Below are 21587 nucleotides of genomic sequence, written 5' to 3' on the forward strand. Positions count from 1 at the left end.
TAATCATTCTCTTTGTTTCTATTCACTGTGATAGTAGTACTTTTTCTGTTGAGAGCAGTTATTATACATATAGTTGCAATTCTGAGCTTAAGTATGTCACTCTTGGTGTTAATGACACTTCAGCGTGAAGGAGTTCTCATTTCTGGTGCTTCTTCAGATTGACATTTTGTATAAGACAATATTGGAAACAGCCACTACTTCTGTTGTGGTATTCTTCTGCAGGTACTTTTTATGTTCATGAAAACGAGATGATAAAATATGGTCTTCTGCTGCTTGCAGATCCCAATCAAAGCAGAGGAGAATGCTAGGAAGAAAATTGACTTTAATAAAAATTCTCTTTTTTTGTTTTTTAAATACCCTGGAATGGAAAGACACAAACTGCTGGCACTTTGTTTTACTAGACAGTTCTTGTATCACTTATATTGCTACTAATATGTTCATTCAACCAATTGCAGAAGACATCTTCTACATATGATTATTCCTTGCTTAGACAGTAGGTAGCATCTGCAATGTGGTAGTGATAAGTGGTGCCTGTGCACCATTATCCTCTTTTTTAAATTCTTTATATAGTTCATTTTCAAGGCAAATGCTCTTTCTACTTCAAACACAACTGATTTTATCTGGAGTTTATTTTCTCAATACAATTGACTATATTATGTATCAGCAAAAGTGTTGCTTTGCTAGGCAACCTTAGCAGGTATTGGCAACCTACTCACAGGACATAGCACAGTCTTTGTTTTCTGCGAAGTTTTGGTGAGTCAGCAGGACATGCATTCCACAGTGAAGGCATTCAATGGGTGTAGGGGGAATGTGGTCAACTGAATTTACTGAATCAAGTGATTTGTCTGGATGCAAATTCTGTTGCTTAGTTCATAAGATCTTCAAGAGATTAGCAAATAAAGGCAGCTAGTCCCTGGACTCCCATAGAAATGTTGTTTCTCAAGCCTAAGTAGCATATATTATAATGTCTGTCACATTTTTGTTGTCTAAGGGAGACTAACATGTTAGACATCTGTTCTAAGTTACAATAGAAAAAAATGAATCAGAAAAACAAATCCAAGTGTATCTGATGACTTTTTAAAACAAAATTTTACTTTAAACAGAGGTATTTTCCATTCCAAGGTAATGCTTTGAAAAATGAGTTCATAGGAGCAGTTTTATGAGAAGTGGCAGGTGAGAGTGACTTGCAGGTTTCTTGTGTGAGAGCTGTGAAGGACCAAAAGTGGACTGCTGCTGCAAGATTCCAAACAGAAGCTACTCCTCCATCCTGGAGAATTACTTGGTTGGAAATATTCAGATAAGATAATGCTTCATTGAATCTCCTGAAGAAATGTAAACTCATTCTCTTCTTTTTTTCTAGAATAAAAACAAATGAGAGAAGAAAGATCAGCAGAGGAACTAGTGATCTGCCAGTTCTCTTGTGATTCTCCCTTTTTTTATGGCTTTGTACTTATTTAAAGGACAGGAGAGTGTATGGGAGTTTAGTCTTAGTCCTTCCAGTTGAGTGGATGACCTTTCATTGTCTTTCTGTAATTGCATGGAAAATGCCTGGTACAACAGAGTACTGCTATGACCCTCTCATCCTGATTGTGCGTTAACTCTTCTGCCCACTTGACTTTGCTCCCCAGCCTCCCTTGCAGAAACAGTGCATTATGCATTTTTTGTTTGTTTGTTTGTTTGTTTGTTGGCTTCTCAGTTGTTTATTTGCTTTTACATTTGCTGCTTTGCTGATTTCCATGCCACAATAAGTGTAAAGCCCTCTTAAAATTTGGGGTTAGTTTGAAAAGGCAATTATTGTTCTGTATCTGTTTTCTAGAGTACATTGACTGGGAGAACAGAGCCACCTTAAAGCTTTCCAGCAAGTTAAATGAAATTAAATTTATGAAGGAGGCTGGGAACAGAGATTGCATTGCAATAAGTGCAAGTGTTCTTTTCTGTTCTCTGAAGGAAATGCTGCCATCCTACAGGCAGATTCCTGGGCACATCAGCGAGTTCAGTCATCTCTCCTAGGCACTGGCAAAGTCATCAAAAAAGCTGCAGTCGTATTTGCCAGCTTGGCACCCTGCTGCCTTAGCGGTGATCTGTTTCTAAATAGGCCGTGCCTGAGAGGACCAGTCCGTAAATGGAAAAGATGAATTCTGTACACTTAGCTGTACCCTGCACAGGAGTAGGGCAGCTGTGGGAGTAGGAGATGGAGGAGAATTCTAGGAATTCTTTGGAATGTCTGAGCAGTATTTGTTATGCTGATATCTCTATCAAAGGAATTATTAGTGTCATCAGTGGTAGGGAAGTAAAAACTTGCTCAGTGTAACCTTGGGGAGATAAAAGAGAAGACTGAGAAAGATCTTATTTGCAACCAAGTAATTAATAGCAGTAATTGCCTACTCATCCTTATGACCCTTCACAGGCTAGATGGAAGTACTAATTTTCAACTGCACATTTTTGTCTTTTCTCTTATACTTGTGAGTAATTTGCAGTGGGATTTAAGAATCTGCAAAGCCCAAGTTCAACCCCTCTGGCAAATTACATGTTATTTACCCTCTTAAGTGTAAACAATAAGATGTTTTTTCTTCAAGGATATGGAAATTAAACACGTCGTATGTGACAGGTATGTTCCATTGCTCCATGGCAATATAAAGCAGTAATGACACCTTAAGAATGCTGCAGGATGTCTAATGAAAATCAAGTTGGATGGCAAAATTAGGCATGGAAGTTGTGCAGCTGTAAAGAACTGCATTTGGTGTGCTAATCTTTGATATGAAGAGCAGAAGAGAAACATTTTCAATCAACTGTTGCTATAATTAGCAGTAGTCCTAAACTGATGCTCTCTCCTTCTGTGAGTAGCCCTGGCTCCAACTAAGAGAAACAGAAAACAAGCATATAGCATACTTCCATGGCAAGGTGTATCGACTTCCATGCTCACATTCTGCCAGAAGCTGACCGTGACAGTAAGGACCTCAGCACGACCCTGAAACCCCGAGGAACTTCATTTTCATGGTGTGTCTCTGAATTTGAAACACCTTGAGCAAAGTGTACACAGTGTGTGTGCTAGTGGGTACAGCTTTTGTGTAAGAAATATTAGATATCACTTGTAAACACTGAATTAACTAGGATCTATACTCTGCCACCACATCTTGGGTGTCTTTTGCTACAGTGTGGTCTAATAGGGTGTCTGCAAGCTAATCTGTCCTATTGTACATTACCTTCTGATTTACAGTGTTCCCGTTTCTGAAGGAGATGAGGAGCAGATATTCAAGCAGGAAAGTTGCCTGAGCAGCCTACCTCTTCCACCTGCCTGCCAGCTCCCAACCCAGAGAGCAGACGGTGCCTGATGCAAAGCCATTTGGGAACCTGCTTTCTCCTCTCCCCACACTGTAGCAGTAGAATGTGAACAGCTCACCTGTTTTGATAACAAGATGCATCTCATCTCTTTCCTTTCCTTCTTAATATTATTTTCTTTTCCACTTCCCTTTTCTCCAGAGCTGCTGGTTTTAGCACTGCTTGTCCTTCTCTGACACAGGAGACAACTCAGCTGGATTCTGTCCCATCTTCCCTTCTGCCCTATGGCCAAAATCTCTCTAGCTCTCTTGATTTTCTCTCTCTGGAAAACATGAACACACACTTCTGCTGCTGCAGAAGCCAGAATAAGGAGACTTGAGCTGCCCTGCAGGTGTGGAGGGGGTGAATATAAAAAAGAAGAAAAGCAATTATTTGCAGAAGGATGTTAGGAGCATGTCTTGGGGCACCCCAGCATATGTCTGACTGCTGCTGAACAGAGGAAGTCCAGTTGACTTCACTGCTAACTCTCAGGTCAGAACCCTTCATTTTCCAGCCCCATTATGCTATGTCCTAGAAAGTGACCTCTGAACAGTGCATCTGAATTCCCCTGGCCTTACTGAGGGCAAGGGCATTAGTCCCAAGTCAGAATCTTGAAGAGTCAGGAAATCTCTCTTGTTATTAAGAGCAAGATCTTCTAGCTAGGCCTGGCATCAAGCAAGCTTTTATGTTGAGTTCTGTCTTGCAGAATACTGTGAAAATTGCCGGGGGGGGGGGAAGAAAGCTTCACATATTTCTTTACTGTCAGCCCTGAGTTTTAAATCGTTCCAATGTAGTCTTCCTCTGTCACAGTTAGGTGTCCAGTCCTAACTTGAAAATTTCATCAGTATCTTGAGTATTTCTCCATCCTGTGACCTCGGGAAGTTGTAAATTTTCCTATCTCTGCCAAGCTCTTTCAATGGCAGAGTGAAGATGTGTGGGCCAGGAAACTGGAAAGACAGAATTACAACTACGTATTTGTTGAGTCGTTGAGTAAACATTTTAGCAAAGCCTACAATGAGTCATCACATTAAAAGCTGGCCTTTGTATCCTCCTTGGGACTTGCTTTTATGAAATGAACATATAAGTCAGACCGAGTTAATCCAAATCGTTTTGAAAATTGAGGTCTACAGGCTTTTAAAAGCATGCCTATCCCAGTGGGCAGGCAGAAGGGAGTTGCGCTGCCTCTGCTGCTTTCGCTAGGCATATTTTGAAAGCAGATCACTGAGGTGAAGACCCTCCTGGGGCTGCAGGGAAGCACATGGACTGTCAAAAGCTGCTGTGTGGATTCAGATTGTGGAGCGTGTGCTGGGCTGCAGCTGGCAGGAAATGGATTTTAACAGTGAGATCATGATGTCTGCATCAACTTCCTCATGGCCTGGATTGCAGAAGCATATCTGAGAGGATTCAGGCTCTATCCATCCTCTATCCTCATGTACACCTTATGCACATACTATCTGAATCCGACCTATAATCTTTGGATTGAATGGATTGAAACAAAATATTTATTAAGCATGTATTTGCAATAAGATTTATCAAAGCTTATTCTATGTGAATAATTAGCCATAAAAATAATCAAAACTTGGGTCTGCTAGGTTTATCCACCCCCTGTGGGGAGTAACTCTGTTCAAAACAGGAAAACATTTTTCATGTGCTATTTTGCTTCCTGTGTGTGAAATCCTAAGCTTTCCATTTTAGGAAAATTAAAGTTGTTTTAATGTTCTGTATCTGAGAGAATAAGAGGGATATCTCAACATGAAAAAGTAGTGTTTCTGGTTTCCACAAATATTTACTATGAAAAATAGACTAGGTGAATGAATATTCACTTGGAGCACAGGCCTTATGAGGAGTGGCTGAGGGAACTGGGATTTTTTAGTCTGAAAAGAGGAGACTCGGGGGCGACCTTATTGCTCTCTACAACTACCTGAAGGCAGGTTGTGGTGAGGTGGGAGTCAGCCTCTTCTCCCATGTAACTGGCAATAGGACTAGATGGCAAATGGCCTCAAGTTGCACCAGGGGAGGTTCAGGCAGGAAGAACTTCTTCTTCAAAAGGGTGGTCAGGTGCTAGAACAGGCTGCCCAGGGAGGTGGTGAAGTCACCAACCCTGGAGGTTTTCAAGAAATGTTTAAATGTTGTATTGAGGGACATGGGTTAGTGGGAAATATTGATGATAGGTGGATGGTTGGACTTAGAGGTCTTTTCCAACTTTGGTGATTCTACGATTCCATGAATATCATTTAAAGATTTGGGATTTGATTTCAATGCAAGTGTAAGTGTGCACAGAAGATTCTGCACTGGCGTAATCCGGATACGGTATTACGTACGTAATATGGATCACGGTGATATAGTCTTTTTGTAAGTGCACCTGCGCTTGTCTTTGTGGGGCAGAAATGAACAAGTTCACAGAATCATAGAATGTCAGGGTTTGGAAAGGACCTCAAAAGATCTAGTGCAATCCTCCTGCTGGAGCAGGAACACCTAGACTAGGTCACACAGGAACACATCCAGGAAGGTTTTGAATGTCTCCAGAGAAGGAGACCCCACAGCATCTTTGGGCAGCCTGTTCCAGTATTCTGTTATCCTCACCGTGAAGAAGTTTTTTCTAGTATTTATGTGGAACCTCCCGTGTTCCAACTTCCACTCTTTGCCCCTTGTCCGTAGGATATCACTGAGGACTTCTGACTGCCACCCAGGGAGGGGCTGTCACTAATTTAAACTGAAATGTCTCGCTTTAGTTCTGTGTTTGTCCTTACAAATGCCAATTCTTGTTTTCAGTTCAAGCATCTCTGTTCATTAACCAGTTAGGTGTTGAGAGGAAGTGAAATACTGTGAGTTTTCTGATTCTGTAGCTCTACATTCAAAACGGGCTCTTTCCTATGTTCTTGATGAGGTGTATGTGAAATATCCCTGCCACATAGCAGAGAGTGCTGAGGCAGGGCAGGGTAACAGCCGTGGTGTGTGCAGAGGTTGGTCCTTGGTCTGGAAATGAGAGCAGTGTGTCCTGCTGCAGGGTACATTCTTGAGTGTGGAAGACAAGGAGGAGACGCGGGAACCTACACGCAAACTCTAAGGTTCCTAGAGCAGAGAGACAATTATTGTTTTTATTTTAAAAAAGAAAATGTGTTTATTTTGTTTTGCGGTTTTGACTTTTTTTGTTATTTTGTGTTGTTGTTTTAAACTGTTGATTACCCAGTCTTGAAAGAAGAGTCCAAATAAAGGACTGGACTGGACCGGACCTTCTTGCTGAAGTTCAGCACTTCTGTCCATCCAAACCAAAGTCTAGTCCTCCACAGCAGCAGCTGCCTCTGCCTCTTCTTTTACTTCTCCTCCCATCCTGGGCAGGGATGAGGGAGGGGGACAGGAAGGATGGGCTCGTGGGAGCCTTGGCTGTCAAGAGAAGGATTATCAGGAAATGAAGGCTCCATGTGAGCCTGCGGGACGGTGCTGAGTTCAGGCTCTCCCGGCTAACAGTAAACTTACGGGATCCTTGCACCCCTGCGATGTTTGAGGCCCCCAGTAGTTGAGGTCCCTCCGCTGGACTCCTGCTGCTGGCCTGGTACAGCAGCTCCAAGGATGGCAGTCCCTGACCTGCCCTCTTCCTCAGGACTTTGTGAAGAAGAGATGAGAGGTCTTGGGAAGGGACAAGGAAGGGGGATGGGAAGGAAGGGCTCATATGAGCCTTGGCTGTGAAAAGAAGAATGACCAGGAAATGGAGGCTCCACGTGAGCCCACAGGATGGCTGTGATCTGGGGCTCTCCTGGCTAAGGGCAAACTTACAGGACAGGAGGATCAGTGCCAGCACTGAGGCAGCCATTTTGAGGGAGGTGGACGGATCCTGGTGCTCCTGCGATGAATTTTGAAGCACAACCTCTTTCTGATTAGCCTGGCAATGACAGAGTGATGTCCACTCTGCCCCAGTGAAGGTGGATCCACCTCCATCAGGTCGTCTTCCAGGGGTGGATCCACCTCCATGGGCTCTCTGTTGCTGCCAGGCGGGTCCACTTCCATGGGCTCAATGTCATCACCCATTTCCAGCAGCCGCCCCAGCAAACTGATACCCCACTGGCAGCCAAGGGAGATTAACTCATTAAAACCCATTGAGTTTCAAGGGTTATATCATCTGTCCGTTCCCATCCCCCACCTCTGCCCCTAGAACATGAGAAGGTGGCATCTCTTCTGCCTTGATGCCAAAGGAGAGGGGTGGGGAGGAGAGGGCCTCCGGGTGGCTGCACTGGGACTGCAGGGGGATGCGTTGGAGGGCCTGTGAGGTTCTTCAGGCCTGGTGCTGGGATTTTCCACCTGGAGGCCAATTAGGGATTGCTGTCCTCAGCCAGTTCTCAGCCACGGAAAGGGTGGTTGAAGGTGAAGCAACCCTTGTATGTAATAGAATTAATGCATCTAAGCAAGAAAACTATTATTTTTAAATGAAAACATAAAAAAGAGCAACAAAAACATAGAACTGGTGTGATATGTGACCTTGTTTTTGTGACTTATGTGTCATTCTGGTTCGATGGCAGTGGCTGCAGTTCTCATTGAGTTCCTGAGATTGTGTTCAGCAGAGGCTTCTTATACACTTTACTCTTTCTGTGCTTCATGCTTGGAAACAGTTGCTCACAAATGTACGTACAGCCAAAAAGTGATGACACGAATAAGACGTGATTGTGAATTGAGAGGTATTTCTGGTCAGATGGGGAACAAGTTCATTCTACCTGTGTTCCAAGGGAAATGCAAGCTGTCTAGCTGCACTGAGGCTAAGCTGGGCTCTGCTTCATTAAACTAAAATTCTTGCCTGTGTGATAGCTCAGACAGAACTAGTAATGCTTGCCTTTAAAAAAGCAATCACCGAGTATGTTCCTGACTTGCTGTTGAAACTGATTTTATTTTAAATCACCTTGTTTGCCTATAGCCAAGCTAGGAAGGCCGCTACGGAGTGTGATTCAGTAGCCTAAACTTAGGCCATTTTACACAGAACTGGGTGTCGGAAGACATCTGCTTGGGTTTGGCACATATCAGATGTTGCCTCTGGTAAGCCTGTGTCCTTCCAAGGCAGCAGCTGGAGGCCAAATGGGAATTTCTAGGTCATCTAAAATGGCACAAGGTATCTGCATTCACATAAAATAATTGTATCCCACGAAAGCTTGGAGCTAATGGGTGTGAAATCAGGAAGAATTTTGTTATCAACCACCAAATATGCTTGTGCTCATAGCCATCTTCAGTCTGTGGTGGAGGGTTCAGAATGGGAACATAACTCTGTGCTGGGTTTTGCCTTTCACAAGACACTGCAAAAACTACTTGTATTTCTCTCCAATCCAAAAAGTAATTATTTATTTTTACCAAACTGCAGGAAGAAATATTATTCCAGCCTCCTTCAGAGAGTTCGATAAACTTCTCGTGTACCTTCCTTTTCATGTCTAGATATTTCAGATAGAAACACCGCACCTTTTTTAAGGATTTTCAGTGCTTATAAACCTTTAGATGTTCGGAGTTTTTGTGTAACCAGGAAGGCTTTTCAGAGCCAGTAGGTGATCTTATTCTGCATTGAACTTTATAGGAAAAGAGGATCTAAAAAGTGATTGCCTTATGAAAGTTGAAGGAATACTTCGTTACCAAAAATGCATACACTGTAGTAACAATGTTGTAGTGCCTTATATATGATTTGAAGGAGTCAGAGTCTATTGGCATTACAGTTTTTTACGCATAGATAGAAGTGCTTGATAAGTGTTGTGCTTGCTTTTGTTATGTGACATATTCAGGTGTGCTGTGTTTGCAGTCAACATCTCCAATTTCTGACCTGTTAAAACTAGCATTATCTGTTAGGTTTGAGTAATCTCATGAAATAAGAGAAACTGCATTAAGATCCGGGCATTTATGAGGAATTTGAGGTTTGGGATGTTCTTAATGAAATTGCAGGGACAATTGTTAAGGGCAAAAAAGCAAAATAGCAGTCCATTAGTCTTTCAGAGAAAGGGAAATCCCAAGTAATGGCTGGGATGTTAGTGGCAGTATAAATTAGCTCATGATTCTGTCTGCACTTACAAAAATAAATGAAAGTTGTACAAAAACTCTGGCTCTCATCAAGAAAAAAAATCCACAATAATCCATTCAAGTAACCACCAAACAACCAAAAAACAGAAAGCTCACACAGCTTTACTAACACAAATGAACTTGTAATTAGAGAAAACTGCATGGTATACCTGTGAAAAATGCACAGGTTTCATTTTACATCTGACTTTTGACTTTTATGTAGAGAATAACTCTATACCAAAGCTTTTACAAACTTCCATAGAACTGAAAACTGAATTTTTGCTTAAGACAAACACCACTGGATGAAGAAAGAAAAAAATGGGCTCATTTTTTCTTAGCAATAGTGCCAATTTCATTAATGTCTCCTTGACTTAGTGAAGGCTTCTGGAACTAAAATAGTCTTTAAACGCACCTCCTAGCTGATATATGTGTTTGACTGTGTAAGTGCACTGGCAGAAGGAAAAAGTAGATTTAGAGATATACACATAAAGCTGGACTTCAAAAAAAAAAAAAAAAAAAAAAACTTATTTGCACTTTGTAAACTTTCCTTAAAGGAGAAAAAAAAAAAAAAAAAAAAGGAATATAGGCACAGCACTATGAATGACAATAAGAAATGGTAGATTCCTATTGATTCAACACATTTTGGAATCTCATTAGTTATAAATGGGACTTCAGTACTACCAACAGATAAACTTTTCTTTTTCGTTCTGTGTTGCTAAGATGCCTACAGTCACCAAATACAGATTAGTCTGGAGTACATTCATTGCTTCTTCTGGAAGTGTTATAAAATAAAAATCAGTTTTAAATACACTGATTTTTTCTCCTCCTCCCTTCAGGCTGTTGAAGAATGCACAGAATGAAGTTCATTTCAAAGTCTGGTATCGGAAACTACTGGCTGCTCTCCAATTCACTGCTGGGAAAGCCTTGAACAATGAATTTTCTAAGGAGGAGAAACTTATCAGAATTTTGGAAGACACTGCTGAAAAAGTAAAAGTTGCCAGTGACACAAAAAGAAAGGTTTGTTAAAAAATAGTTCCCCTTCCATCTAAGCTTCTCCAGGTAACTTTACTTTTTCCAAACTGTCTTTTCTTACCTTAGTGCCCCTAATGTAAATAAACCCAAGATTTGACTGAAATCTTTAATATGTATATTTTTACTGGGCCGTTTTGGGCCCATTATTTTCTTATCATTATCGCTCTTGAGGACAGTGGATCTTTTAACACACTTAAATTCCTCAATCCATCGTTTCTTAAATTTGGGGGTGATCAGAAACAGTGGGGTGAGTAACTACTGAAAGGAACACATTCAACATCTCTTTCCAACATATGTCTCCTGTAGAAGCGCCGTGTTCCTTGAAAACTTTGCTGAGAGTTGTCATTAACATGCTGAACATTCTCATTTCTTAACAAAGCCAACCAAAATGTCCAGTACTTCATATATCATATATAGCAGTCAGTAATTAATACTGCTGATGTAACTGCAGAGATGCATTCTTGGCAGTAGAAGGCTTATAGTTATCTCCAGTGGGTGCAGCTTTTGTGTTGCATGGGTATGTTTCCAATTCAAATGTTAATTTTCCAAGGCAACTTACATTACTTACCTGAAGTGTAAAACAATTTCTTGCTGAGATCTCAGTGAAGCAAGCCAAAAAGACAGATAAAAATATACCTGCCACTGCTAGTTATCATGAAAGTTACCATGAATTCTTTTTGCCTTGTTAAGGATTCAAACATTTTCATAGTATTTTTCAGAATTCTGTGTTGCCACTGAAAGCAGCAAAGCAAACATGGAAGTAAAAATAAAAAATATATATATTTGCAAAGAGAAAAATCCATGTAAAGGAAAAGAAGTAGTAGTGATACATTATAAATGACTGTTGCATGTTTCATCTCTTCAAGATTAATCTCCAGACTGTAGTTACCATGGTACAGAGGAACTTCCAAACCTTGCATTTAATACACCAACTGTTGGGTGAGGGAGATCACAGTGTTGAAGCAACAAATTGTAAAGTTATCCAGAAAGGCAAAAAAGACATGAGATGCAGCAGAGGAGGTGCAAGACTAATCAGCCACTAATGAAAGGTGTCAAAAAATGAACCTACATAACAGCATGAAAAGGGAGAGAACCTAGATAGTAAAAACATTGATATAGAATTAAATCACAAGTTGTTTTTTTTTTTTAATAACTGTACCTCAGTGTGAGCTCATTAACTGTTAAATGTTTACATGGATGCTATCAGTTCCAGAAATTTGACTGTTTGATTCAAATATAGCAAGAGAGTCAATGACTTAAGAACTGTTGTTATATTCTTCCCTGTTGCCATAATTATGTGCTTGTTGCAGGAGGTGTTAAAGATGGAACTCAACAGACTTCAGCAATTCTTCCAGGAGGTAAAAGTTTGCCGACTTCCCTTGAACCCTGCACTTGTTGTGCAAGGCATAGAGGCAGATGTAAGTCTAGCTCATGCAATGAATTACATTTTTTTGTTTGTTTGTTTGTAATATGAAGAGGAGGAGAGATTGAGTGGCTGCACTGGCTGGGAAATAATCCTACTGGTATTAAACATAAGTTATCTTGTAAACTGACATCCAGACTAATCCCCTTGTGAAACTGGGGGCCTTTGTTGAAAGCAGAGGTGAAGGGGACTGCTGGGCTAGGTATTGCCTATCTGTCTTACCTTGTGCAGCAGCAGCACATATTTCAAACTCTCAGCAGTTTTCTCCTAGTTCAGCTCCCCTGCTGTTGTGTTGAGCTTGGCAAAGGCACCTGGATCTCATAAAAATGGCTCTTGTTTTCCATTCTATCTATGGAGCACTTGATGGCAGTTTTTTCCCATCCAAGATTTTCCTCTGTCACAGATGGGAGCAGCTAAAGATCTAGACCTACTCTCCTTTTGCTTCAATGAGACTAGGCACTGGCTGAGAATTAAATATTAAAATTAAAAGTTCACAGTAAGTCACCTGTATCTACAACTCATATTAAAAGTGATTTGTAAATAAAGGAAACAGTTGATGCTGTTTAGCATTGCTTGACTTTGACCACAGTACTAAGACTCAGTTATTCATTGTTTAGAATGTTTTCATAATCAATATCATGCCAGAAATAAGCTGTTCCAAGTCTACAAAAGGAAAAGATATCCAGCAGCAAGGAAAAACAAATCTGAAGACCCATATATATTATTGGTTATAGCTGTCTAATTACAGCGATTTGTGCTCTGTTTTTGTTCTCTGGCTCATTATCCACGGTGGACCTGATTCTGAGAGGTGCGGATCCCTTCAATTGTCTTTGACCTGTGATTCTCCAAGTAATTGCTATTCAGCCTTGATCTCTCAGAGAACAGAGGTCTTCCAGCACCCTGCAGGTTTGGGCCAATTGTGGATGATATAAGCTGGAAAAATTTGAAGCCTGCTGCTTCTCACTACTTTCAGGCTTTTTGGAAATAATGACTAATAGGGAAGTATTTCACCATACAATCATGCTATTTATACTGCACCAGCTTGGCTGGGGAGATACCAAATGTGTAAATGTAAGTATCTGAAGAGATTTTTTTTTTAACTTTTCTCATATCATTATAGGCTCTTACAATGCTATAAATATCTGCAGTTTTTTTACTTATCTGTTTGTTAGTATAATCATGCAAACTAGCATTTTTTAAATTCTCATATTACCCTCAAATTTAATTAATTTTGCTATCATCCATCAATTTTACTAGTAGCAAGCGCTGCTCACAGCTCTATCACTAATGCATTGTATGGCAGTAGCCTTTCAAGTACTTATTCAGACATTTCAATTGTCAAAATTCCATAGGGGGTCAAGATTTCTTCTTCAATCATAGCTACTGAATACTGCAGAGAAATGGTGTGGCTAAGACAATATTTGAATTTGTGCTTTGAGATTTTTAGATGAAAAGCATGAGACAGCTGTGACTAGTAGTGGTTTTGTTCAAATTAGCCTCCATTACACTCCACCAAGTAAGCACAGCAGTAGCTGCTGTGAGGTGCTCATTATTTCTGGAAATCAGGGCATTAATTTACCATTGTCTTTGGTTGTGTTGTTGGGTTTTCCCCCTCCTTTTTTATAATGATGATAATAATACCAACCTAACTCACACAGGATTTAGTATGCTTGGCTCATTAATGCTTTTTGAAGCCTGTTGAGATCTTCAGGTGGAAGGAGCTAGAGAGCATGAGAGGTCATTAAACAAAAACTCTCATGTTTAATTAAGACAAATTCCACATAAAATCAATTGTGGTTTTCAGAATTTTCTGTATCCTTAGTCAGTATTAGGTGACCAATGAGATTAACAAGTTCTTTCCTTCCATAAAGACTATATCATCTGTAATTCTTTTGCAGGAGAAAAAATGGGACCAATCACATTTCATTGCTTTGCAGATTCTCATTAGATTAATCTTATGTATTTTTGTCTACTAAATCCCAGACAGACTTTAGCATTAGAAAACTGGGTGAAAGTGAAAAAGAATTAGTATTTAAAATATTATCTGTTCATATAATCTGATTACAGAGTGAAACAATTGTCAGTGAAAAAAGAATTTCTCATTTTCCTGATCCAATTAAACAGCCAGTAATATCAATAATTATTTGTTTCTGTTATCTAAGATATTGAGCAGTATGAAAGATAGTACCTCTTTTTGGCATTATTGTACTAACCTGTTGTTTTGTGTATGTGTTACTGTTGTCGTCTTGCTTTCTTTTTCCCTGAAGTCATGTTCATATTTTACATCCAATGCTTTTCCGTTAAAAATCCGCTTCATCAATGCAAATGCTCCAAGTGGAAATATCAATATTATTTTTAAGGTAAGTTACTCCTCTAATCTTCACTTCCTTTTGTATGCAGAAGGCTGATTTTAACTTCACCTGATTTATGTTATAAATGTAGAGCCTGAAAATGTTTGATTTGGCTCTGTTCTTCACTTTTCTCAGTTATTTTTTGATACTAGAACTTTCACTGGACTATGCAGAGAAAATACAGTGAAGTACTCTACTTCTTAATTGAGAATCAAATTATTTCTTGCATCCCTTTTTCCTTAATGGAGGAAACCAGGCTGAAATACAAAGCTTATTTTCTAAAACTGGTTTGTTAACCGCGCAAAGTCAGAGGGCACGTCCTAAGAAGAGATTGTTCAGTATGACTGACTCCTGTAACCATGTCCATATGTCTCTTGCAAATCAAAATGCTACAGTGTTAAAGACTATTTGCTGGAGAGTGTTTAATTCCAACCCTACCAGCTAGTGTATGGGAATGGGCTGAGGAAGGAGAGGCAGAGGGGACTGCAGAGGAGCTCTGTTTCAGTGGAGTTAGTTGGGGGAACTGACTAGTACTCTAGTTTATTTTCCAGTTGTCACCTTCAGAGCTTTGTAGTTGGGACAGTGATATGTCCATCAGAAAGACAATACTAGCAATCTAGAACTGTTTCTCTTTCAAAAGTGTATGTCTTCCATAACAGTGGGTGCTGGTTTTAAAAGAACACTGCAGGTCATAAAATGGCTGATGCATACAAAGCAGTTGATATTGCCAAAGAAAGACATTATTCCTTGATTTCTGGCAATATCATGTGCCAATCGCAAAGCTTAACAATTGATATAAATAGATAAATGAATAATGCAGAGTATGTTTCTCGGGAATAGAAATATGCTCTCCAGGCATTCTAGGGGAGGCTAGCAATGTTTTGATTTCTGAATATATAGAAAGTTTCTTTTTAGGGTATATCACCTGTGAATCTATGTGAGATACAAAACTTTCTAATTTCTTGTGCGAATGCTTTGCCATAAGGCATTTAAACATTTGAGCTAGTTCCACCTACGTAGAATTTCCCCTGCCTGGTAATGTTCAAGAACCACCAAATTTCTATCTGATGTATGAGCGTTATAATAGACATAGCTTTTTCCTGTCAGCAACCCCTTGTACAAAGGAATTATTTATTTTTACTGTTACTCAAGTGTTCATTCATGATGTGCAGTGCATACATGAAATAAGAAGCACTGATATTGTACTTAATTTTCTAGTAACTGTGTGTGAGGGTAAGAGGGCAAGTAAGTGGAAAGAATATGTTTCTCTGGCCTAGGTACTGTGAAGAATTAATTGGAGTCAAGATTACCTTGAAGTGAAGGAAAGATAGATTTGGATTTTCTATTTTTAAAGATAAAGTTGTCTCCTCAAGTACTCATTTAATGACTGTAAACGTCTGTAGATTGGAATGCATTTGTAAAAAGAACAAAACAAAAGAGCAAAACATTTAACAGTATCAGTAAAAGTCACAGGTATTTTAGATGGGGTTGGGGGTAGGGAGTAGATACAAATAAAAGCAGACTTTTTGTTTTCACAGGCTATTTATCCAGCTATCCAGCAATGGTTGAAGATAATCTCTTCATTACCTCTTTTAGCTACAATTACAACCTCATTTCACTAAGATTGTTGTTTAACAGACTCCACAGGGAGAGCGGGCACCACTGCTTGAAACTGAATATGAATTATGTCATGGATAAAATGTAAATTGATTATAAGTTTCCCCTCAGCCTGCTGCAAACTCCAAGTTGTGAAGCTTAACATTAGGTCAAAAGCTGTCATTTTTGAAAAGGGATCTAGCATTAGGTAGACTTTAAAATGTAGCTAAATGAGGATCCTACCTCCGGATTAAATTTTCAAACTTTAATAAATGCATAGGAATAATAAGCAGAAAGGCTGTTAATCAGAGAGCATTTGCTACCATTTCTATGGCTGCCTACTTGTGCCATCTATTCTGTTCTATTTCTGACACAGAAAGTTAACTAGAAAATTTGAAGAAAAACAAGAAGGCGTCACTGTAAAATAAATGTAGCTACTTTTGCATAGGAAAAAAGTCCAAATTAATTATGAAACTGTGTGGAATTGAAGGAGAAACTTGGATTTCTTGTGCTATTTTAACAGATAGGCGATGATCTACGTCAAGATATGTTAGTTCTGCAAATTGTTCGAGTGATGGACAACATATGGCTCCAAGAAGGTCTCGATATGCAAATGATAATTTATAGATGTTTATCTACAGGAAAAGGCCAAGGTCAGTTTCAGTTTACAATGATTACTCCTATCACATTATTCATATCTCATGTAAACAATGGTACAGAAATATTCTCATCTCAACTTTTATTTTCATGAGTTTCCTGTTTATCTTCCCTTGTAAAAAAAAAAAAAAAAAAGTTCAGAACTTCATTTATTCAGGCCCTAAATCGTATGCCTGCATAATCTTGAATGTTCATTGCTTTCCAGAAGTATAACCAAATTCATTTCACTTTATAGCAACCTAGGCTAGAAGTTTGCAAAGCTTCAACACCATCGGCTTTCACCATATTCTTAAAAGTGACTTCACATATCAAAAAGAGGGCCTTGGAGAAAATTTGCTATAGCTACTAAAGTTTTAATCCAGTGTGATCCCACAAAGATGCTTAAATGAACCTACAGGCTTGTGGCTACAGAAGATACCTGTAGACAAGTGATGAGAGCTTTCCTATGTTGAATTTGAAATATAACTCTTGCAATTTATGCTGCTTAGGGCAGGCCTGACTCATCTGAAAGCTTTATTTCTCTCTTTTATGGTTGTTATAGTAGAGCTGTAGCAGGGATGCCAATTGCCTGCTACAAAAAATTACTGATAGCAAAAAGCTTACTATTTTTCACTGACTCTCTAAATGTTTTACTGAAAATATTCCTTTCACAACAGAAGACTGATGTATTCAGATTATCTTCTGTAGAAAATCTACCCCCCCCCCCACACACACACAAAATAATAATAATAATAAAAAAGATACTCATTTTTTTCTGTGAGCCACAAAGAGAAAACGAGAGAGGATGAATGACCTGAAGGGACTACGAGGAAGTACAGATAACTTCACACATATGGCAGGTGATTAAGGTGAACTAAAAAAGACTACTGCCTTCTTTGTAGAGGTTGGATTTAAAGCTTGAAGTCTTCCACTTCAAAGGCAAATAACACAAAGAATATTACTTCTGAACATAGTATTATAGTCTCTCTGATACATGAACACTTAATTTGATTTTTGCCAAGAAAGATGTAGATAACATCTGCAAATAATATTCTGTCTGATATTCTCTTCCTTTCTGTACCATTGTAGCAGAAAACCTCTCAACATTGCAGATTTTCCCCACAATGTCTTTCCTTAAGAATAATAGAAGTGTTAATATAACTGATGTACAGTTGATAATCAAGGATAAAAGGACCAAGTGTCATGCCTGTGGTCAGAGAGAACATGTGCAAGCTACACTTATTTACTCAGATCCTCCAAGTCCTGGGCTAACATCTTGCTTTGTGGACCAGCTTTTCCACTCAAGGGGGATAGGAGATAATCACTATGTAGTCATGGGAACACAGGAATCACTTAAAACTCAAGCAAACACAGATAAGTGTAAAGCAGATAAAGCACTCTGAGGATACCAGGTATGGCATTGTAGAGAAGCCTGTCACCAACTGAATTCATTAGAAGTCCTTCCTGTAATGCAGTTGCAGAGTAAGGTGCCAGGGGACCACATACAGGAGCAGTGACAGAAGGCTGGCAAGCCAGCTCTCAGTTCTAAAGAAGGAATTAAGTGCAAGCAGTAGGGACATAAAATTCAAGTGTAGCATTGCAAAATGTTTGGCTTCTTTCGCATTTTGTAGACCCAGTATATGTCACCTTGGATCAGACTAATCTCTGCACTACCTGTGATCAGCATCGTATACTGCAGAAAAAAATGTCTGTAGTATTCTTGACAACAAATGCATATGAAAGAACTTTCTATTCCATAGGAAATATCTGATGCTTTTTTTTTTTTTTTAACAGATTTTTGTTTGCACACATATTATACTCACTTTGAATCTTGTTGGCCTTGTTGGTACCTTGAAACAATTATGTGTACACAATTATTAGTGGTGATTTTTTTTCTTCATGGAACTGCCATTTTTCACTACCTGTCTTTTGTTTTCTGTCTCTTAAGACAAAGTTAAATCTTTGTCTACAATCTTCTTGATTTAATTCATTGTTTTGTGAGCTTCTAAGCATGTATTTTTTCTGCATGGAATGATCCAAAAATATGCAAATGCATTGGCCTTCTTCATGTTTTTTTTTAGAGTTGTGGGCTTATCTCTCATGTGACCTCTTTTGTATCTGATTAGGACTTGTACAGATGGTGCCAGATGCTACCACACTAGCCAAGATCCACAGGGAATCCGGACTGATAGGACCATTGAAAGAAAACACAATTAGAAAATGGTTCCGTCATCACCATCGTCTGGAATCCAGTTACCAAGAGGTAACATCATAATGAACCTTATTATATATTTCATCCTATGTCATGCAAAACAAGAAAGTGAATGACAGTATGCAGCAAAAACAGATGACTCACACACGAGGCAAACAAGTAACAGGCATAGAAGCCAGGGAGTTGATTTAAATTGCCGTTCTCTTTCCAAAGAGATATTGCTCTGGATCAGCTGCTTTGTAATGCTTTGCTTATAAAAACACATCATAGAGATGTTTTGAAATAGAAACAGTAAAGTGAAGAGAATCTGAAGTACTAAATTTTGAGCTCCAAAATATTTTTTTTAGGTTCAGCTCTTGAAATACTTGATTTTACATAAGCAGTGTAAAATCTTAGTGGGTTTTCTATATTTGAGACTAGCCATGGCAATAACAGAGTTTTGTAAAGCTGTGTAATAGAAACTGCCTAGTTGTATGATACATAAGATAAAGCTTTTCACTTCACATTGTGGGATCCCATGTAATGCATCTGCTTACATGAAACCAAGAATTATGAATGCACCAAGAAGCCAGTTTTACTTATAAAAGCAGAGATTTCCTCTTGAAAGGAAATTCTATTTATTCTCTGTTGGTTGAGCATATTCTAAGGCCCATTAAAAAAGTATTTACTATTTGTGTTGCTGGGACAATTTTTGATTCCTTCCTCATGCCAGCAGTAGATTAGCAGCCAACATTTTAATCTTTAGTGTTTTATAGTTATTTCAATAGGTTTTTGTTCATCCATATTTTCAATAAGAACATTCAAATTCCTAGTATATTAGGTAGATTCAATTGAACAAGATCAATCCATTCAGAAATTAAAAAAAAAAAAAAAGTTTATATGTTTACAGCATCATGGTAGATGTGCAGCCAACATTTTGATTGAAAAGTTAGTTAGCTGTTAGTTATTGACTGAAAACCTGTTTTCTTACTGCTGCTACTCTATGTAAAATAGTACCATTAATGTGAAATTTTATAAAACCAATTTCTACCCATTTTCATTTGATTTTTTTAAACATATAAAATGCAGTCCACTCTGCATAGGGCATGCACAAAATTGCTGCTATATATTCACCTTGCACTTGCTGGTGAATTAACCTTTCTCTTTTACTTAGTAATTTTTTACTCATACAATGCTGTATTTAGGGTGCTCAAAAAGCTTATGCAGAATAAGCTTTAATATCCTCATTTTATGGTTGAGTGAACAGAATCTCAAGAAGCTTAGGTGTTTTATCCAAGGTCATCTGAGTGAGTAAGTAGTACAGTTAGACATAAAATTTACCAGAGTCTTGTGCTGTGGCCTAAGTCTTCCACAGTGTTGTCATCCACCATATCAGCCATTGCAGATGTCACCTGAATAATGATTTACCTTGCCTCATGTAGGTTTTGTCCAAAAATGTGCTGATCACAAGTAAGGATTTTTTGGGTTTCTATGTAAATGGATCTCGTTGTGATTGATACCAATGAGAGATTAAGACTTTTGAATAAGAATTGCATTTACAGCTCTTAAACTGGTTTTGATAAGATTAAAAAAAAAAAAAAAAAAGATGAGAACTATTCCGTTTGCTTTCTTGATTTTAATCAGAAATAGCTCTCCCCAAAAAGAGGATGCTAAATGTGGAGTAGGTTATTTCAAACAGGAAAGGTAGACTGGTTTGCAGTTTAATCATTCTTTTGGTTTTCTCTACATGACACTTGGTTTGATCTCATAGTCTATTTGGATTTGCAGATGCTATGCACAGAAAATGATTTAGCCTTTGTTATTTCTGTTCATTTCTGTAAAATGGAGTTGAATGATTTGGGCTGGGATAGTGTGAGGCTTGATTCATTGTAATTTAATGCAGTTGAAATGTGGAGAGAAAAGACCTATGTAGGTACAGAACAATTGTGTAAAATGACCCACTTCTTTACAGCACAATTTGTAAAATTAATAGATTTCCATCTTACTTCTAAACAATTTCTTTTACAATAGAGATGCAGGCTACTGCACAGAAAATCTAAACTTCCTGACATCTATCTTGTTTTTCTTAGGTACCTTTCACCTTGTAAGTTTTCCACAGAAATCCGAGAATCTATAAACCACAAGTTGAAAACTTCATGCATAAAATTGTTGTTGCATTGTAACTTTGAAATTTCTGTGCTGATTGTTCTTTAACCTATCCTAAGAACACTCAAGTTAGAATTTTAGCAACATTTGTAGAACCACATTTATTTGCTTTTAGCATTTAAAAAAAAAAAGAAAAAAAAAGAAAAAAAGAAAGTGTCTCTGTATTTCTAATAAATGCTTTTGTTTAATTAACTAGGCAATAAGGAATTTCTTTCATTCCTGTGCTGGCTGGTGTGTTGTCACCTTCATTTTAGGAGTTTGTGACCGACACAATGACAATATAATGTTGACGAATTCTGGACACATGTTTCACATTGATTTTGGAAGATTTTTAGGTCACGCACAGACATTTGGAAGTATAAGAAGGTCAGTATATATAGTAATACATATAATAAATAGACTTAAAAAAATGTTCTGAATACCCATTTAAAAAAGTACAAATAAGATCATGCTTTTTTTCTTTCAGTTTTTCACAAAACATCTAAAAATGTGGGAATGACTAGAAAAGTAGTTAAAATGAGATGTTGGAGATCCCCTTTCAGTCTTAAATACAAACAAACTAGCAAAAAGCCCTAAATCCGTGCCTCGTCAGAAGTTTGAACTAGATTAACTTGGGTAGTGAACAGAATAGTGGTCTGGCCTATGTCAAAAGGATTCAGCTTTCCGTTTTTTCTCTAACAGTATTTCTATAATGAATGCCAAACCATAAGTGTGTCTAATTGACAACTCCTTTTCCATATTGAGAGAATAACCCAAATTTTCCAATTGGACATGGAAAGTGATTGCATTATGCCTCTGTGGGTGAAACTGCAATCTTTTTCATTATCTTTCAAAGATAATGAAGGTCAGGTTC

General features: G+C 38.4%; 1 protein-coding gene across 12 annotated transcripts in view; it reads left to right on the top strand.

Moving 5' to 3' along the window:
• PIK3C2G (phosphatidylinositol-4-phosphate 3-kinase catalytic subunit type 2 gamma) overlaps positions 1-21587 on the top strand; it is a 280521-nt gene that overhangs the window by 184953 nt on the left and 73981 nt on the right. For all 12 annotated transcript variants that reach the window (XR_006932295.1, XR_006932296.1, XM_040655738.2 and 9 more), the window contains 6 exons: positions 10176-10356; positions 11682-11789; positions 14062-14154; positions 16265-16394; positions 18504-18640; positions 20931-21100. Coding sequence is in view for 10 of the 12 variants with exons in the window: in XM_040655738.2 (XP_040511672.1) it covers positions 10176-10356; positions 11682-11789; positions 14062-14154; positions 16265-16394; positions 18504-18640; positions 20931-21100 (819 nt within the window). In the remaining 2 variants the exon portion in view is untranslated. The remainder of the gene's footprint in view (positions 1-10175; positions 10357-11681; positions 11790-14061; positions 14155-16264; positions 16395-18503; positions 18641-20930; positions 21101-21587) is intronic.

This window comes from Gallus gallus, chromosome 1, assembly GCF_016699485.2.
Source record: "Gallus gallus isolate bGalGal1 chromosome 1, bGalGal1.mat.broiler.GRCg7b, whole genome shotgun sequence".
Classification (NCBI taxonomy): Eukaryota; Metazoa; Chordata; class Aves; order Galliformes; family Phasianidae; genus Gallus; species Gallus gallus.